General features: G+C 41.6%; 1 protein-coding gene and 1 long non-coding RNA gene across 3 annotated transcripts in view; one reads left to right on the top strand and one right to left on the bottom strand.

Annotated features, from left to right (window-relative positions):
* Positions 1-5,610: 5,610 nt before the first annotated feature.
* On the bottom strand, positions 5,611-8,350 carry LOC124237303 (uncharacterized). The gene is made up of 2 exons (XR_006887976.1): positions 8,249-8,350; positions 5,611-7,618 (listed from the first exon to the last, which is right to left on the bottom strand). It is a non-coding gene; the product is annotated as an uncharacterized LOC124237303 (long non-coding RNA).
* Positions 8,351-8,448: 98 nt separating this feature from the next.
* COPS4 (COP9 signalosome subunit 4) overlaps positions 8,449-18,229 on the top strand; it is a 45,968-nt gene continuing 36,187 nt past the window's right edge. Inside the window, exons 1-2 of one of the 2 annotated variants that reach the window (XM_046656791.1) lie at positions 8,449-8,626; positions 17,679-17,758. In XM_046656791.1, the coding sequence (XP_046512747.1) occupies positions 8,553-8,626; positions 17,679-17,758 (154 nt within the window). In that variant the 5' untranslated portion in view covers positions 8,449-8,552. The remainder of the gene's footprint in view (positions 8,627-17,678; positions 17,759-18,229) is intronic. The other variant, XM_046656790.1, reaches the window with a different exon arrangement.

Raw genomic sequence — 18,229 nt, 5'->3', positions numbered from 1 at the left:
GGTAGCAGGGAGAGCTCTCAGGCATTTTTCTTCTCCAAAGTCTGTATGCTATCAAGATCATAGGCACTGGAGAGCACCTGAAGCATTATGTCATCATCAAAGGTTTGGCAAACTTTCGGCAGGCCTGGTCCAGACATCTTGGGAAAGCTGCCTCATCAGATGTCATCTGCTGCAGTTTGGGAAATCTTTACTTTCATGTCACCAGATGATGTGCAGGTCCAGGCAGGGTTTGGTGCTTTCTTCAGGTGTGTCACGTGAATCCAAGAGTCTATTCCTTAGAGCGGCACAAGGGTTAGTTACCAGTACCTGATAGAGGCTTTTTCAGCAAGGTTGAAGAGCATCCTTCTGAAGGGGTCTCTGCCAATAAACGAAATCTCAGCTGCAAGGTGTGATGCTTAAGGTCTTTGTCTCCCTGGAGTGCACTGTGAAAAGAGCACTCTAACCAAACATAACCAAAACGTGGTTATTTTTCATAGAAGCCTTTGCAATACTGGAGTGTATCTCCTTTTATCAGCTGAGGGTCAAAAGAAGTAGGAGTCAAGTGCTTTGGGTGTCCTGTGACTGTCTCCAAGGCTGAGAGCTTATGAGTTCCAAGGGGGTGGATATGAGGTTTAGAAGGACCAAGGGCAATGCTTTTGGCCAAGGTATTTGGAGGGTCTCTACGAATTTTGCCAATTCAGTCTTCATAATGCTCTTAGTGCATTCCACTAAACCAGAGGATTGAGGGTGGTAAGCGCGGTGAAAGAGTTGTAAAACAGGCCAAATAGTGCAGTCTTGTTGAAGTACCTGACCAGTAAAATGGGTTCCTTGATCACTATGAAGCTTGAGAGGAGTTCCCCCGGTAAGGCTAATCCTTTTCCAAAGGACTTTACCCACAGGAGAGGCAGTAGGCTGTCTACAATGGAAGGCTTCAGTCCAGTAAGCAAACATACAAGCCATGACTAAAATGTGTTTATATCCACGACATGGGGGAAGTTGTATGAAATCTATTAGCCAAACCTCAAATGGTCCATTAGGCAGTCTAAAATGTCCAAGAGCAGTACAACAGGCTTCCCTAGATGATATTTTGGAGAAGTAGGACAAGGGAGGTAGACACTTTTTGTGGCCTTGTTAATATTTACCCACCAATGTTGATTCATGAATGCCATCATTTTGTCAGTAGACTAACAGTTAAATGCATGTGCAGGGGTTAGGAACGGGAATTTTAGAGTCTCCAATAGGACTGGGTTGTTACTTGGTCCAAACCAGACGTTTCTCTTTTTATAAAACCAACAACTGTTTAATTTCCAACCTTGTTCTTTTCTGAGGCCAGTTGTTGGGCTTCTGTAGCCAGTTTTTCTAAGTTTCCCTTTGAGGAAATATCCCTTTGGACCATGACAGAGGCTTGGCTGCTGTTGGTTCCTTTAAGGGATGCATTCCTTGCAGAAATATCAGTAAAGTGATTTCCTTTAGCTTCCAGAGAGTCAAGTTTAGAATGCCCTGGGATTGTAATAATAGCTAAAGTGGCAGGTAAAAGTATAGCATCTAATAATTCCTGAACACAGGGACCCCATTTTTAATTTTATTTTTAATTTTTAATTTTATTTCTGCTAGAAGTAATGAAGCCACGTGGCTTCCACTACATTCTGAAATCACGAGCTACTTTGAAAACCTATCTACTATCAGTACAAATATTGGCAGATCTGCCCTTGGCAAAAGTACAAGCCCATGTAAGAGCGTATAATTCAGTCTGTTGGGTCGAAGTAGCCATAGGTAAATGCGCTGCCTCAATGATATCAAAAGGAGTAGCAACAACATACCCAGCATAGTATTTGCCATTGCCACCCTTTAAATAACCATCAGTGACCATGAGAAGTTGGCGTGACCCAAAGGAGCTTCCTGCAGATCATCACAAGGAGTCAGGAGGTGAGCTGTCAGCATTAAGCAGTCATGAGGGACTTTGTTGGTAATGCAGGGAGCAGAATAGCAGAGTTAAGGTTATTAGAGTGTAAAAGAGTTATGTGAGGAGCAGTTAACGAAAGGATTTCATAGGAGGTGAGGCGGTTGATGAAAAATGTTGAGTGTGATGAGAATTCAGGAGGGCTTCTACTGCATGAAGCACAAAAGTGGTTCAAGGGGATTTCACAATGATTTTCTTGGTGGCTTTAACCAAGTGGGCAGTAGCAGTAATGGCTTAATGCAAGGGGGTATCCCCACGCCACAGGGTCCAGTTGCTGGCTATAACACCCTATGGGTCGATGGTTCTCCCTATGTACCCCAAGGGCATTCCCTTCCTTTTCATATACAAAAAGGAAAACGGGAATCTGATAATTGGGAGGTCCGAGGGCAGGTGGTTCATTAAACTCTCCTTTAAGGCCTTTAAGTCTATGTTGTCTGGTTCTTCCCATAAAATTGGGTTGAGGTTGCCTTTCTTTAGTAAAATATATAGAGGTTTGGCCAGAAGAGAGAACTCTGAAATCTGGTTTCATCAATAACCAACCAGCCCAAGAAAACCTTGCAGCTGGTGCTTAGTTTTGGGTTTGGGGAAATTTAGGACACCATGAACCCTGTCTGGATCTAGGTGTAGCCTTTGTTCTGATATAAGATGCCCTAAATATCGAACCTGGGTTTGGGCAAACTACAATTTCTCCTTGGTGACTCTCTGGCCCTTCAAGGCTGAAAGCTTTAGCAAGTGGAGGCTGTCTTCCTGTGAGGAGACTTCGGAGGGAGATCAAAGAAGCAAATCATCCACATATTGCCACAAAGTAGAGCCCCTAGGGGACTTCACATCATCGAGATCAGACTTCAGGATTTTTGAAAAGTGGGAAGGGCTCTCAGTAAACCCTGAGGCATTACTGTCCAGGTGAATTGTGTTCCGTCCGAGTAAAGGCAAAAAGGTGTTGGCTAGCTTCATCAACCAGAATGATGAAGAATGCTACATAAATTAATTACTATAAAGGATTTGCTTCCAGTGAGAATGGATGTCAGTAGCATATAAAGGTTAAGAGCAACAGGGTGTCGAGGGATAACAATGTTGTTTATTGCTTGGAGGTTCCAGACAAACCTCCACCCTCAGCCCTTGGGTTTTCTCGCAGGTAAAATAGGAGTATGACAGGGACAACACAGGGGATAAGGAGGCCTCGAGCCTTGTCATCCTCCATTATGGGCTTTATACCTTGAAGGGCTTCTTTATTTACAGGGTATTGATTAATTCTGGGGAGAGGTTTTGAAGGATCTATTTGAATCTCAGTGGGAGCTGCACTCTGAATTTTACCAACATCAGTTGGAGATTTTGCCCACAAAAAGGGTAGTAGTTGATTCAACAGAGACAAATGAACAGCGTTTCCAGAATCAGCTATAGTACCATCAGAAGCAGCAGCAAATGAAAGATGTCAAAGGAACAATTTAATTCACCTGGTTGGCTGTTTTGATGACTACTGTTAAATTCTAGAATTATTCCCCCTTTTGAGAGAAAGAAATTCTGGCATGATGCTTTTCCAAGATGTCTTGGTCTAAGAAATGAACAGGGGTGGAGGAACTAAGGAGAAAAGGGTGTGTGTCTCTCAAAGGGCCTAGACAAAAGGGAATAGGTTTTGAGATGGAAACCTTTTTTCTATTTTATTTTTTACTGAGGTTATGATAGTTTACAAGCTTGTGACATTTCAGTTGTACACTATTATTTGTCAGTCATATTATATGTGCACCACTTCACGCTTTGTGCCCTCCCTGCAACCCCTCTTTCCCCTGGTAACCATTAATCTGTTTTCATTGTCCACGTGTTTGTTTATCTTCCACATATGAGTGGAGTCATACAGAGATTGTCTTTCTCTATCTGTCTTATTTCACTTAATACCCTCAATGTCCATCCATGTTGTTGTGAATGGGACGATTTTATCCTTTTGATGGCTAAGTAGTATTCCATTGTATTTATATACCATATCTTCTTTATCCAGTCATGAGTCGATGGGCACTTGGGTTGCTTCCACGTCTTGGCTATTGTGAATAATGCTGCAATGAACTTAGGGGTGGATGAGTGTCTTTGGATTGTTGATTTCAAGTTCTTCAGATAGCTATCCAGTAGTGGGATGGCTGGGTCACATGGTATTTCTATTTTTAATTTTTTGAGAAATCTCCATACTGTTTTTCATAGCGGCTGCACCAGGGTGCATTCCCACCAGCAGTTTATGAGGGTTCCCTTTTCTCCACATCCTCTCCAACATTTGTTGTTTTTTGTCTTATTAATTATAGCCCTTCTGATGGGTGTGAGAGCTCATTGAAGTTTTGATTTGCATTTCCCTGATGGTTAGTGATGTTGAACATCTTTTCACATGCAGGAGGCTTACTTTTAAAAAGAGGTTCTGATAGGTTCAGATAAAGAAGAGTGGGGAGGTTCAGGGAAAAGGGGAAGTCTGGGAAGAGAGTTAGCATCGGGGAACTGAGGGTATAGAGGAGGTGTAGACCACATAGAAGGGAATGTGGAAGATGGTGTCAGAGGTGGGGCCTGAGACACGGAAAGCTGGGAAGAGGAACATGAGGCTTTGAAAGCCATTTTATCTTTCTTTAATCATTTGTTTGCCTCTGTTAATCTTAAAATTTTATTTTGCAAAGAGGCAATTTTAGACTCCTGATAACATTTGGAAACCTCAAAATACCAATTGAAACAGGTGTTCCATTCAATTTTGGGAATTACAGAGCTATGGCTGTCCAACTTGGTTTTAAGAAAAGTAAGTCTTGGGAGTTCAAAAGTTTCCCACAATGGCCACTGGTAATCTAAATCACTTTCGGTTAAATCAGTCCATTTAGTTAGAAATATGCATGAGCAATGACCATGGTTTTTATACAAAAAATTGGCTGGGATTCCCATGGGGGGCACCCTCAAAATATTTAGATAACTGGGATCCCAATTCTCAGAGGTTTTTCTCTAGAGTAAAATAATAATTCTCAAACAGCCTAAGCAGCTCAAACAGCTTAAACAGTTGGCAGCTCAAATGGCTTGAACAGCTCAAACAGCCTGCAGGCTTAATACCAGCCAGTCCCTATAGAACAGTCCAATTTCATTAAGCTGGACGGAAGGTCGAGAACAACACCTTGTTGTTCCAGTGAACGGTCCAGTTCCAAAGGGAATCGGACCCAAGGCTGGTCAAGGCAGTTCCAAAGGACAGTCTGCTCCCAAGGGAGTCAGGCTGAAGGCTGGACAGCACAGTTCCAGTGAAACAGTCTGAAAGTTGGGCTGAAGGGTAGCACAGTTTCAAGTATGGGAACAGACCAGTTCCAAAAGGAATCAGACTGAAGGCTAGCGCAGTTCCAAGGGACGGCCTGATTCAGAGTCAGGCCGAGGTGCCACCGGAGTGCTGTCACACAAACAAAGCCTTAACCAGAAAAGGACGAAGCCTTACAATGGATCTCAAATAAAGCCTGGAGAGCTTCAACTGCACAGAGGGTGGAAGCTCAGATCCAGGAGGAAGACTTACCCTCAAACCCCAGGGTCAGCAAGAAAATCACGGAGCTCAACAGGCTCTGTTGTGTGTACTGCACCCCTTTACTCACCAGCCTCCAAGTCGTTGGAGGTCTTCTCTGGATCACAGTATGGTCCACCAAAGTGTTGACTTTAAACAAATAGACAGCTAGTTATTTCTCCAGCAAAAGTGGGTTTATTTGGGATCAGCAAAGAATGGCAATTTAGGGTCCACAACCATGGTGAGCCATGTGCAAGTCTCCAGCAGCAAAGAGAGGAGAAACCCTTTTATAGAGGGAAGAGGAAGTTGGGAGGGCTTTTGTAAACAAGGAGTTTGAGGAGTAGTGGCTTCTTGGTAGCTGAGTTGTGACAGTCTCTCATTGGCAGAGCTTCTTGCTGGTCAAGAAGAGGACGTCTTTCTTCTTCCTGTTGGACTCTGCTTTTGACGTAGGGCATGAGACGACCCCCTTTTGGACTCCTGACTCCATTTTAATGCAGTTTGTGTTCATCAATGTTCACACTGCTATAAGTAAAATCTAATAATATGTAGCAATCTCTTAGAAGTTGGGCAGGGGTAATGAGCAGTCTGGAAAGGGAAGGCATTGGCATGTCAAAAAGTTTAGTAAAACTGCTGCCTACAATAACTAGGAAGGCAGACAAATCCCTCCCTAGCTTGTAGCTCTAGTGGAGGTATTTGGAAAGAGCCAGTGCGTGTGTGTGGCTGCATCTTTTTGCTTTCAGCAAGGTATTACAAGCAAGTCTGAAGTCAGAGTAAAAAGGGAATAGAATGTCTAGAAATTCTGGGGCTTCACTAAGTTGAAAAAGCCAACTGTTTATGTACCCCTAAACAGCAGAAGAGAAGACTTGGCTTAGCGATTTCTCATAGTCCATTAAGACTTTTTGGTAAACAAAAATAAACAAAAAACAACAGAAAACAAAGATAAGCTGAAGCAAAAATCAAATGAATAGACTTCTCTTCTCATTTAAGCCTATTGTTTCAGATGATTTCAAGGCTTCCATCATTAAAAAGAGGACATTAAGAATGGACTGAGCATGGAAGCCAGAAAATAGGGCAGGTTTAACAACTACTAGAAAGAACTTTGGATGTGGTTACTGGCAGCAGAAACTGTCTGGAAGCAGCAGAGGTTACTGAATACTCAATGAAATTATATATATATAAAATTTATATATATATATATAAATTGAAAAACATGGCCTAAAAAAGCCCTCAATTGTTCAAGCCTGGGGGCATTCCCCCAAACATGTTGGGAATACTCTCCAACATCCAGTTAGCCTGTATCCAGAGGGCAAAGCTTGGGCCCACAAAACACAATGGACAACGGAGATCCTCTGGAGGGGAGAACTAGGGTCTAACTAAGGAACTTAACTTCACTACCAGGGTAGTGAGTATTCATAATTCCTGCCCAGGATTCTAGCTATAGACCAGGACCTGCTGTATGTTTTCCTTTTTTCCCCCTGAGTTTTAACTGGGGTTATCCTATTCCTGTCCCACTATTGTTTTGTATTACTAGTGCAGGCATGGGGCAGATAATTTGTTTTGTAGTGTATATGTATCTGCACCATGACAAGCCATATCCCACCCTGCTGGAAAGGACTGTGCGTTATCAGACATCCTGGATTTTGAGCTGATATAGAAACTGAATGGGAAACTGAGCTCTGGAGGAGTGTAGGAGGTGAGAGTGTTCTACTGTAGGAAGGATACACAGATATTTAGGGGGTCAGGAGGACAGATTGCAGTAGAGACTATTGATTGTTCCTCTAAAACCATCATTTCCTTTTTCCTGGGCACAAGACTGCCAATTGGAAACTCAATTTCCAGCGTCACTGTTGCTAGGCATGGTCATGTGACTAAGTTCTTGCCAATGGAGTGAGATCTGAATTGATGTGGGCACTATCCACATTACTTTCTTAAAAGAACTTCCTTATTCTGGTCTTCTTTTCTTTCCTCTTCTCAATAGAGGGAACATGCTAATTATAATATATCAAGCTGGCAAAATTAGAAAGTTTGACATTCTTTGTAGGCAAGGCTGTAGAAAATTGCACTCCTACATGTTGTTGGTAGGAAGGCAAAAAGGCACCATCCCTATAACGTGCAATCTGGCAGTATCTCTCAAAATTGTAGGTATATCCACCCTTTGACTCTCTTCTTGGAATGTATTTTACCTGTACACATATAAAACAATGCATGTATAAGGTCACTCATTGTAGCATAGATTAACTAAAAACAATTTAAGCATCTAGCTTGAAGATTAAATAAGCTATGGCATCCCCTCATTATGTAATACTCTCCAGCTCTACAAAACAATGAGGAAGCTCTCTGGATTTATGGTAAGATCTCCAGGAAAAGTGAAAAAATCAAGGGCAGACTAATGATATGGTGTGTTATCTTTTGTGAAAGCAAGAAAGGATAAAAATGTACATTTATTTACTTGTATTTGCAGAAAGAAACTCTATAAGGATTCCTGAGTAATAAACATCATTACGTATAAACGTAGGGTGACCATATAATTTGTCATCCAAATAGAAGAGTTTCTAGAGTGGACGAGCGTGTTATTAATAATTACTCCAGAACAACAGATGGAAAATGCCACTGTCCTGGACAAACTGGGATATTATCAACCTAAACAAAGGATACGGAGTGGACGGGGGAATGGGTCATTTCTCATCGTATTTTACAAAAGTATCAGTCTTTGGTGAATTGGAAATAAAAAGAACTCGTTCTTAAAGAACGAGGTACAGCAAACCACGGACGTGAGACACGGAAGTTAATGAAAACGCAGTAGTTTCGCGTACCCGACATTTACCGGAGGTGCACAGGCGCCGCCGCTCTCTTGGAGTTCATCGTCCAATCCGAAGTGGGAGCGTGCGAGCCTGAGCCTGTGGGAGAGCCGCGGCGGGCGTCGGGCTCGAGGAGTGCAGCTTCGCGTCACTCAACCCTCGGGGCGGGCCTAGCGCAGGCTCCCACAGCCGACGCTCTGGCCCCCACAGGCGCTACTCGGTGGCATCTCGAGTTTCCTCTGGCTGCACTCTGGAGGACTACACTCGGTTTCCTTCTGGCCGTGAGAGGCCCAGCAGCCTGGGCTGAGCTGGAAGAAAGATGGCGGCAGCCGTGCGACAGGATTTGGCTCAGCTCATGAATTCGAGCGGCTCTCATAAAGATCTGGCGGGCAAGTGAGTATTTCCCAGGGCATGGGAGGTGGGGAGGGAAACCCCAGCTTGTTCTCCTTGGGCTGATGGCGGCTTTCGCGTGTGAGGCTTGGAGCCGGCCTGAACCCCAAGCGGGCGGGCCTCAGGTCGGTTATGGAGGCAAATGTTGGGAGCAGCAGAAAGCTGAAGGGGACCTTGTGCAGGGAGCCCTCGGGGCCATAGACCTAGGGTGACTGTCAACTCGTTCAGTCCTTGATAGCATCCTTACCGGTCTCTGGAAACGCAGTCGGAGGGACAACTGCTCCCACGGCCTTCTCTGGCGCCTCTTCCCACCGCTCGCTGGCTTCTCACACCGAATTCTCGCCTCTTTTTGGACCTTCTTCCCCCCTTTTCGCTTGAGGGAAATTTATGTTCTGGACCTTGATGCAGAAGTCCCTTTTACGGGGAGGCGGCTTCTTGAGGCTGGCGGGGGCTGAGGAGGTATGGCCGCTGTCACGTCGTCCGGAACCGTTCGGACCATCTTCTCTGGGTCCTTGTGTTCTGGGTACTCTCTCTCCGCCACCAACCCTGCAGAAGGGCGCATAGGCAGCATGTCCTCATGACGTGGGTCAGGATGTCTAGATTAGTAATGTTTGCAGGAATCTGGATTGTTTAGGAATTTTGTCGGAATTTATGTAGAAGGCTTAGGTCCACTCCAAGTTAAAATTTGTGACTTGTGCCTGTTCTGCCAGCGGTTAGTCAGCAGTGTTAATCGTAGATAGATGTTGTCCGTTTTCTCTTCGTAGATTTCACGGTACTATTCTTTTATAATGAAGTGCCTTCCGTTTAATGTATGCTTCTCAAATTGATCCGAATATTTACATCCTGACAGCTGAGATCACTTTGATCTGTATTGGTGAGATACACCTGCTCTAACCTGGCAGTTGAAACCGTGACGGTGTTTTCCGTAGGCTGTGCTGCCTTTTCTGTGGTGGTGGTAAACGTAATCCACTTTTATCAGTGGGAAACTTAGCTGTGTATCTTGGGCTTAACTATTTTGTGCTGCGATTTCTCCCTCAGGACAATGGGGATAATTATAGGACTTATTCTTGTCTGAGGACAAAATGTGTATGTGTGTTTATATACACTTATATTATACTTATATCACTTAGAACACTATCTGACGCTTAGCAAGTGTCACAAGATTGTTGTTGTTGTTATTATTACACAGCTAGTAAATATATATTGACTTACTCCATCAGTTGGAAATAAGTTGAATATGTCTTCATGGGTTAATCTTTTTTGCATGTAATTTTTTTAGAATAGATGGAAGTAAAACTAGCTTGGCCTGGCCTGGTGGCAGCAGTTAAGTTCCCACGCTCTGCCTTGGTGGCCCAGGGGTCACTGGTTCAGATCCTGGGTATGGACCTATGCACTGCTTATCAAGCCATGCTGTGGCAGGCGTCCCACCTATCAAGTAGAGCAAGATGGGCATGGATATTAGTTCAGGGCCAATCTTCCCCAGCAAAAAAAAAAGGGGGGGGGGCAGATTGGTGGTGGATGTTAGCTCAGGGCTAATCTTCCTCAAAAAAAAAAAAAATAAGTAAAACTAGCTTATTTTTTCCCCATGCTTGCTTTCTTTTTTGTTTGCTGAAGAAAAATAAGTGTGTTAGTTATTAGAAGAGATATAGTTTTTCAAGTATTTGCACAATTCTGAAACTTAAGCTTAACATTTTTTTCCTCAATTCTGAATTGCAGATAAACAATAATACCTATCCTCATAGAGCACTTCAGTTATTTATTGTTGTGTAACCAACCAAAAACTTCGTAGTATAAAACAGCTATTATTTCTCAGGATTCTTTGGGTCGACTAGGCTCTTTTGCTGGTTTGGTCTGGGCTCACTCATGCAGGTGCAGTCAGCTGGCAGCTCAGCTGGGGTTGGTAGGGTAAAACGGACTCAGATGCACCTTGGGCTGTTGGCTGGGTCTCTCTCTCTTCACATGGTCTCTCATTCGGTATCTTAGCTGAGGCTTCCTTACAGGGCCGCAGGAGTGTTCTGGGAGGGTGAGAGTGAAAGCTGCAAGGTCTCTTACAGCCAGCCTTGGAAGCCTCACGGCATCAGTTCTCTCGTACCGGCCAAAGTCAGTCACAAGACCAGCCCACAGTCAAGGGGAGGGGAAATGGAGTCTACCTCTTGATGGGAGGAGTAGCCAAGTTATATGGCAAAGGGGCATGGTCAGAGGGAGGCATGATTCATTGGGGCCCCTTACTGTAAGAATATACCACATGGGGTTATTGAGAAGATTAAATGAAATAATGTGCCTGATAACTGATGGCAAGTGTTTGTGAGATAAGTCTTGGCCTTGCCTGGTCCTTTCTGGGCAAGAATGTGTCAGGGTATTTATTTTCATAACCCAACAGTTCTGCCAGCTACATGCTTTGTGAGAGAATCACTCTTGAAATAGATCAGTAGCTTTAGGGTTTATGTTAGGAGCTGAGTTAACAAAGGATTTCATATTAAGGAATGATGGAGAAAGTTCATTCTAAAATATTGATACTCTGTCTTCCTACCAATTAGCAGGATATCTATAATGGAGTAGTCATTCAGTAAATGTTGGTTGAATTGAAGAGTAGCTAGAAATGTGCAGAGCTTCTATTTGAACCCAGGTTTGTCATTTTTTTTTAAAGATTTTATTTTTCCTTTTTCTCCCCAAAGCCACCCCCCCCATTACTTAGTTGTATATTTTTAGTTGTGGGTCCTTCCAGTCGTGGCATGTGGGATGCTGCCCCAGCATGGCCTGATAAGCAGTGCCATGTCCGCGCCCAGGAGCTGAACTGGTGGAACCCTGAGCCGTCGAAGTGGAGCAGACGAACCCAACTACTCGGCCACGGGGCTGGCCCCTAAAAAGCTCATTTTTAACCTTAGCCGCGTATACTACTATTCTTACCAAAACTTCAATTAGAAATGCTTTTCTATAACTGAATTAACACAGCAGTTTAAAATTGATATAAGAAATTGGCCTTATGAGAAGCATTTTTTCAAATTTTATTTTTTGTGTGTGTGAGGAGGATTGGCCCTGAGCTAACGTCTGTTGCCAATCTTCCTCTTTTTGCTTGAGGAAGATTGTCCCTCAGCTAACATCTGTCCCAGTCTTCCTCTCTTTCATATGCGGGATGTTGCCACCGTGTGGCTTGGTGAGTGGTGTTTAGGTCCACGTCTGGGACCCAAACCCGTGAACCCCAGGCTGCCAAGGCAAAGCACGTGAACTTAACCACTACACCACCGGGCTGGCCCCCTTGCAGATTCTATAGACTGCTTTTGTACGTATTATGTGTTGTGTTCAGTATCTCATATAAAGCTTTAGGAGGAGAGTGTTGAGAGAGAGATTTGAGTAGATAGCTGTTGTGATAGCCTGTCTTATTCAATTGACTAAAACCTAGTTGGTTCTTCAAAACTCAGTTCAGATGTTATTTCTTCCAAAAAGCCTTCTCTGAACCGCGAGCACATAGTCATACCCACCCCACACAGGACCTGCCTGGTTAGTTGCTCTTCCCTATGCCCAGTGGCATCCTATATTTGCCTTCACCATAGCACTTAATTGTTTTAATTGTCTGTTTACCTGTCTGCTTCTCCAACTAGAATATGATCTCTTTGAGGGCAGGTGTGAGGTCATGGATTATAGGTCTTTGTTGAGTTATCCTGTATAAATAGGACTCTTGTTTCTTTTCTTTTTTTCTCAGTTCTGGGGTAGGGCATGTACCTGGAGCAGTATAGTGGGCCTTTGGAATATAAACGTTTCTTTTCTTTTTTTAAAAAATTTTTTAAAGATTTTATTTTTCCTTTTTCTTCCCAAAGCCCCCCGGTACATAGTTTTGTATTTTTAGTTGTGAGTCCTTCTAGTTGTGGCATGTGGGATGCCGCCTCAGCATGGCCTGATGAGTGGTGCCATGTCTGCGCCCAGGATCTGAACCAGCGAAACCCTGGGCCGCCGAAGCGGAGCTGGTGAACTTAACCACTCAGCCATGGGGTGGCCCCTAAACGTTTCATTTTACAAGAAGCTGTTAGCCTGGAGAAAGGAAAGTAATGGGAGACCTTTTAGCTGCCTTTGACTATTAGAAAAGCCATTTTGCAGAAAAGAAAATAGACTGCTCTGCCTTGCAGAGGTAGACTTTGGATTAGAACTTTCTAATGATAGAGTGGAGTAGAACTGTCAAAAAATGGAGGATATACACACACGTGCACACACGCAACCAACCAACCAACGGAGGATATACTGTATAACCTCAAAGGCCCCTTCCAGCGCTCAAAGGGGCCTTCCAACTCAGATTCTCTGGATCTCTGTTATTCCCACACACAACAGTTTCAGTGGTTTCCATCTCGAGTGAAATTCCCTGACATCTAGTGTTTACTATGTGCCAAGCACAACGTTACTTACATTTTTTAATCCTTAACAAGTAATATTATTTACATTATGTATGAAAAAACTGAGGTACAGAGGTGAAATACCTTGCTCCAAGGTCACATAGCTAGCGGCAAAGACAGTATACAGCCTGTCAGCTTGGCTCATAGCCCTTAACTCTAAGCACATGTACCTTTTGGCCTTTTTCACCAAACTAGACTAGATTTCAGATAGTGATTTTTGTGAAGTTGAAATATTTGGAATGCTTAAAGATCAACCTCATTAGGAAAGTATTTTTCTCTTAAAAACTATATTAGGGGGCCGGCCCGGTGGTGCAGCAGTTAAGTGTGCATGTTCCGCTTTGGTGGCCCGGGGTTCGCTGGTTTGGATCCTGGGTATGGACATGGCACTGCTTGGCAAACCATGCTGTGATAGGTGTCCCACACATAACATAGAGGAAGATGGGCACACATGTTAGCTCAGGGCCAGTCTTCCTCAGCAAAAAGAGGAGGATTGGCAGCAGATGTTAGCGCAGGGCTAATATTCCTCAAAAAAAAAAAAAAAAAAGGAAAAAAACTCCCCATATTAGCACTTACCTGTTTTTAAGACTTTGTCTTTAATTTTCTGCAGCTTTATCATCATATCTATGTGAATTTTTTACTTATCTATGTCAGTTAGCTTTTGCTGTGAAATAAACCACCCCAAAACATAATGACTTAAAACAACACTCATTTATTTAGCTTACAGTTCTGTTGGTTGTCAGTCTGGCTGGGCCCAGCTGGATGGTTCTTCTCTGTTCCATGTGTTCTTTGTTCCACGTGGGCTCCCACATGTGTCTGTAGACAGCTGTGCTTCTGTGTTGGCTTGGGCAGTAGAGGTGACTAGGCTGCATATTTCATTATCCAATAGGTTAGCCTGGGCTTGTTCATGTGGCAAAAGCAGGGTTCCAAGAGATAAAATGCATGCACGGCCTCTTGAGGTCTAGATTCGGAATAGGCTCTTCACTTCTGCATTCTGTTGGTCAAAACAAGCCCAGATCAAAGGGTGGGGAAATAAACTCTACCTCTTGATGTGAAAAGCTCCGAAGTCACATTGTCAAGGAGCATAGATAGAAAGAGTGAAAGAATTGTGGCCTCTTTGTAAATGCCCTACTGCGTTATCCTGGTGGAGCTTTATTGTATTTCTTGAATTAATGAATTGGATTCTTTTATTGTCCTGAGAAGTTTTCAGCTATATCTGTTTAAATGTTGCCTCTGTCCCATTCTGTTTTCTCCTCTAGGACTCCAGTGAAACCCCTTTTAGGTCCCCTTACTGTGACCTCTGTCTCTCTTACCCTGTTTTCTGTACTTAACCTTTTCGATGCCTTATTCTGGACAGGTTCTTCTAACCTGCTTTATAGTTTATCATTTCTTCAAGTGTGTCTAATCTGCTGTTAAGAACTCCATTGAATTTTTAAGTTTGGTTATAGTATTTTGTAGTTTTATAGTTTTTGGTGACTCTTTTTTCAAATGACGCTTTATGATTATCAGTTTCTTGCTGAAAGTTAAAGCTTGTCTTTATTTCCATAAACATGATAAGCAGAATTGTATTACAGTCTTTCCGATGACTCTCATATCTGGAGTCCCTGTTTGTTGCTACTATCTGTTGCTTTTCTTGATTCTAGCTCATATTGTCATATGCCTTTTAATCTTCATTTCTTTAGCAAATTATTTAAAAATGTATTTTTAGAAACAGTTGGAGGGCTAGGATATTATTACCTTTCAGTGAGAATGTTCATTTCCTTATGCCAGGCACCTAAGGGTGCTAGCAGTCTAGGACCAAGACTTCAGAATTTTTTGGTTTACCTACATGACCGTTGGAATAGAATTTGTAACCTTATTCCACTCCTTACTCCAAAGCGCTAGTGTTTCCTCCTTTGGCAGGCAAGGAACTCAGATCTCTTTTATTCTAACTCTAATAGTTGGCAAGAAGTTGCAACTTGCCTCTCAGTTTTTCCAGCTGATGGCAGAATTCCCCAAAATAGAGCCCACACACTCCTCCCGACCAGAAGTGCCGCTTTGCCTCTCAGCTGTCTTTCCACAGTCAGCAGATGCTTTCAGGCAGAAGCTACGGTTCACCTCTTTGTGCTCTTATTCTCACCTGTTTTCTCTTTCTTGTTAGGATTTTATGCTATTAAAAAAATTTTTTTACATTTCTTTCAGCTTTTTTTTTTTTAAGATTGGCACCTGGGCTAACAACTGTTGCCAATCTTTTTTTTTCTGCTTTTTTTCCCTCCCCAAATCCCTCCAGTACATAGTTGTGTATTTTAGTTGTGGGTCCTTCTAGTTGTGGCATGTGGGATGCTGCCTCAGCATGGCCTGACGAGTAGTGCCATGTCTGCACCCAGGATCCGATCAAGCGAAACCCTGGGCCACCAAAGCGGAGTGCGTGAACTTAACCACTTGGCCACTGGGCCGGCCCCCTCTTTCAGCTTTTCGTCTTCTCTTTTTTGAGATAGAGTTGATCCAATCACCTAGTTCACCATTACTATAAGTGAAAAATCTATTAATACATACCTCTTCCACTTATTTTGATCCTAAATAGTGACTCTGGTACATTTTCATGTGTATATGTTTTATTTACCTCCAGATTCCTTTCATGTGCCAAGAAATCAGAAACTGACATACCAAAGTTTACATAAATAATAGATGCTCAATAAACATTTGTTAATGATAGATGGATAGGATAGATGTTAGGTTCCTTAATTAATGAAATTTACTTTCCTCCATAATATTTTTTTAGGGAAGAAATATTTGGTACTTGTCATGTTCTCCACATCAATCACCTTTTCCATCTCTTCCATTGAGTGCATGTTGAGTGCTCATTAAAAAGCTATTATTATCCTCCATGAAGCCTTCTTTGACTTATCTAACCCATTTTGGTTTTACTCTCTTCTGAATTAAAATATTATCTCTTCACTTGTCCTATCTCTCATATTGTTCAGATTTATTGTAACTTTTGTTTTTGTTTTATTGTAATTTAATACTTGATATATTTTTTAATTTTTATTTTCCCAGCTATATTATAAGATCTTCAAAGACTAAAGTTATTTACAATTTTTTTATTATCCTACACAGAGTCTCATATAGCATCTTAAAAAGCCTAGGTGCTCAATTAGCATTTTTGGATGATTTCATATGGCAGTATTAAATGGCTTTTTAAATCTCTGATTTAAAATAGGTTCCTTAGTCATTCCATATTATTATTGTGAAAAAGTAAGTTCCTGTTCTTAGGTAGTAGAATGTACATATTAGAGAAGGAGCAAGGCAGCGTCCGGCCCCACTTTGCGCCTTACTTTCCTGATCTATGAAAGTTGAGAATTTGAGTAGGCAGTTTCTAAGGCTTTGGCGAGTTATATAATTTAGACAATGTAAAACTTGTATGACTTTTCAGATTTTTTTTGTGTGTTCCCAATATACATTAGTTGATTGATAAGTTTTGAAACTGTGTGTTAAAAGTTAGATTAATGAACAAATTTCTATAAGTGAGACATTGTCATCCTTGAATATAATATTATTAGTATAAAATAATCTGTGGGGATATAAGAGTAAGAGGGCTTAGCCTTGATTTAATTGAATATGAAAAATCAGCTAATCAAAAAAGAAGCAATAATAAACCATTGAATATATTAACTAAAAACATGCCCAGGCAATAAAGTAAATGTACAATATAGATATGGAAAATATTATGTGTGTGTGTGTGTATATAGAGAGAGATTCTATATAAACGAATTTTCAGATGACTGAATTTTATCCCAATAAATAAAATGAATAAAATGTTATCAATACTGTTGAATATTTGAGTGCTTATGATGTGCCAAGTACTGTTCTAGGCATAGTGTATATAGCAGTGAACAAAACACACAAAAATCCCCGTCCTCAGGGAGTTTAGATTTTTGAAGGAATTTGTCATTGCCTAATAATTGTCGTTGTTCCTGTTTTTAGCGACTCTCTCATCCTTTTTGGAATGCTGATTTGAATCTTATGGGATCATGAATATTAGGCAGAATAGTTATTGGAACTGAATGCAAGTAAAGTGTTAATAGGCACTGACTGACTGCATAAAGAGTGTGCTCTCAGTGAGTTTGGCTTGGTGGAGTTTATTTTGTACACCCTAAGATGTTCAGTCTCTAATATTTGGTTTCATTGCCTGGTCAACATTATCCTATTGTTGGTGACCCTAGATCCATTAGGTCCACAAGAGAAAGAGTTTTGGGTCACCTCCAGTAACGTTCTTGTGTGTCTATGTAATATATAGTTAAAGAAAATAAGAAAATGTAGCTTATCTTTTAAGCTGTTTGAAATGAAATTGACTTTTTAGTTTAAATTCAAAACTGAAACTTTCAAGAAAAAAATTGCAGCTTAGATCCAGTAACTTAGAGTTATAGATGCACTGTTTTTTGTGATGGACTTGAAAACTTTTTAAAAATTATGTTATACTGTAAGGAGAACTAAAAGTGGCACCTTAGAATTAGAGATTTCGTCTTTCTTGTGATGGACTAGAAACTTAAAACAAAAAATCTGTGGTGTGCTGTAAAGAAAACCACAAACTAGAGCCCCATGAGAGGAACCAGGGTAAATAGAAATGAATAACATCAAAGTTAGCATTAGAAGAGATAGTGCCCTCTGAACGTTATTTTTGTTTGATATTGTTTTAGGTATCGCCAGATCCTGGAAAAAGCCATTCAGTTATCTGGGGCAGAACAACTAGAAGCTTTGAAAGCTTTTGTGGAAGCAAGTAAGTGGAATGAACATTGCATGTTTGCCTTGTATTACTGAGTTTTAGGACTTTAAAGCTTGCTCTAGCCTTGTTTTATATCAAATTTTCAATATAATTTGCATTGAAATTAAATCAATATGCATTGAGATTGATTGATTTTAGAATTTAAACTATTTACAACTTAGTTTTTTTCCATGAATTGTCTTCATTACATTCAGAGTTACATTCCCAATTAAGCTTTTGTGTAGTCATTGATACAGTAACTGATGGGAGACAATGTAGCATAATGATAAAGAGAATAGTCTGGATTCGAATCCTGGTCTGGCTTGTTAGCTGTGTCATCTTGGATAACTTATTTAACCTCCTTGTGCCTCCTTTTCCTTGTCTGTAAGATGAGGATATGATACCTACCCTGTAGAATTGTTGGGAGAGTAAATGAGTTAATATACATAATAAAGAGCTTAGAATAGTACCTGGCCTATAATAAGT

This window comes from Equus quagga, chromosome 3 (assembly GCF_021613505.1).
Source record: "Equus quagga isolate Etosha38 chromosome 3, UCLA_HA_Equagga_1.0, whole genome shotgun sequence".
NCBI lineage: Eukaryota > Metazoa > Chordata > Mammalia > Perissodactyla > Equidae > Equus > Equus quagga.
The sequence above is the reverse complement of the archived record's forward strand: the minus strand, read 5'-3'. Positions and strand labels throughout refer to the sequence as shown.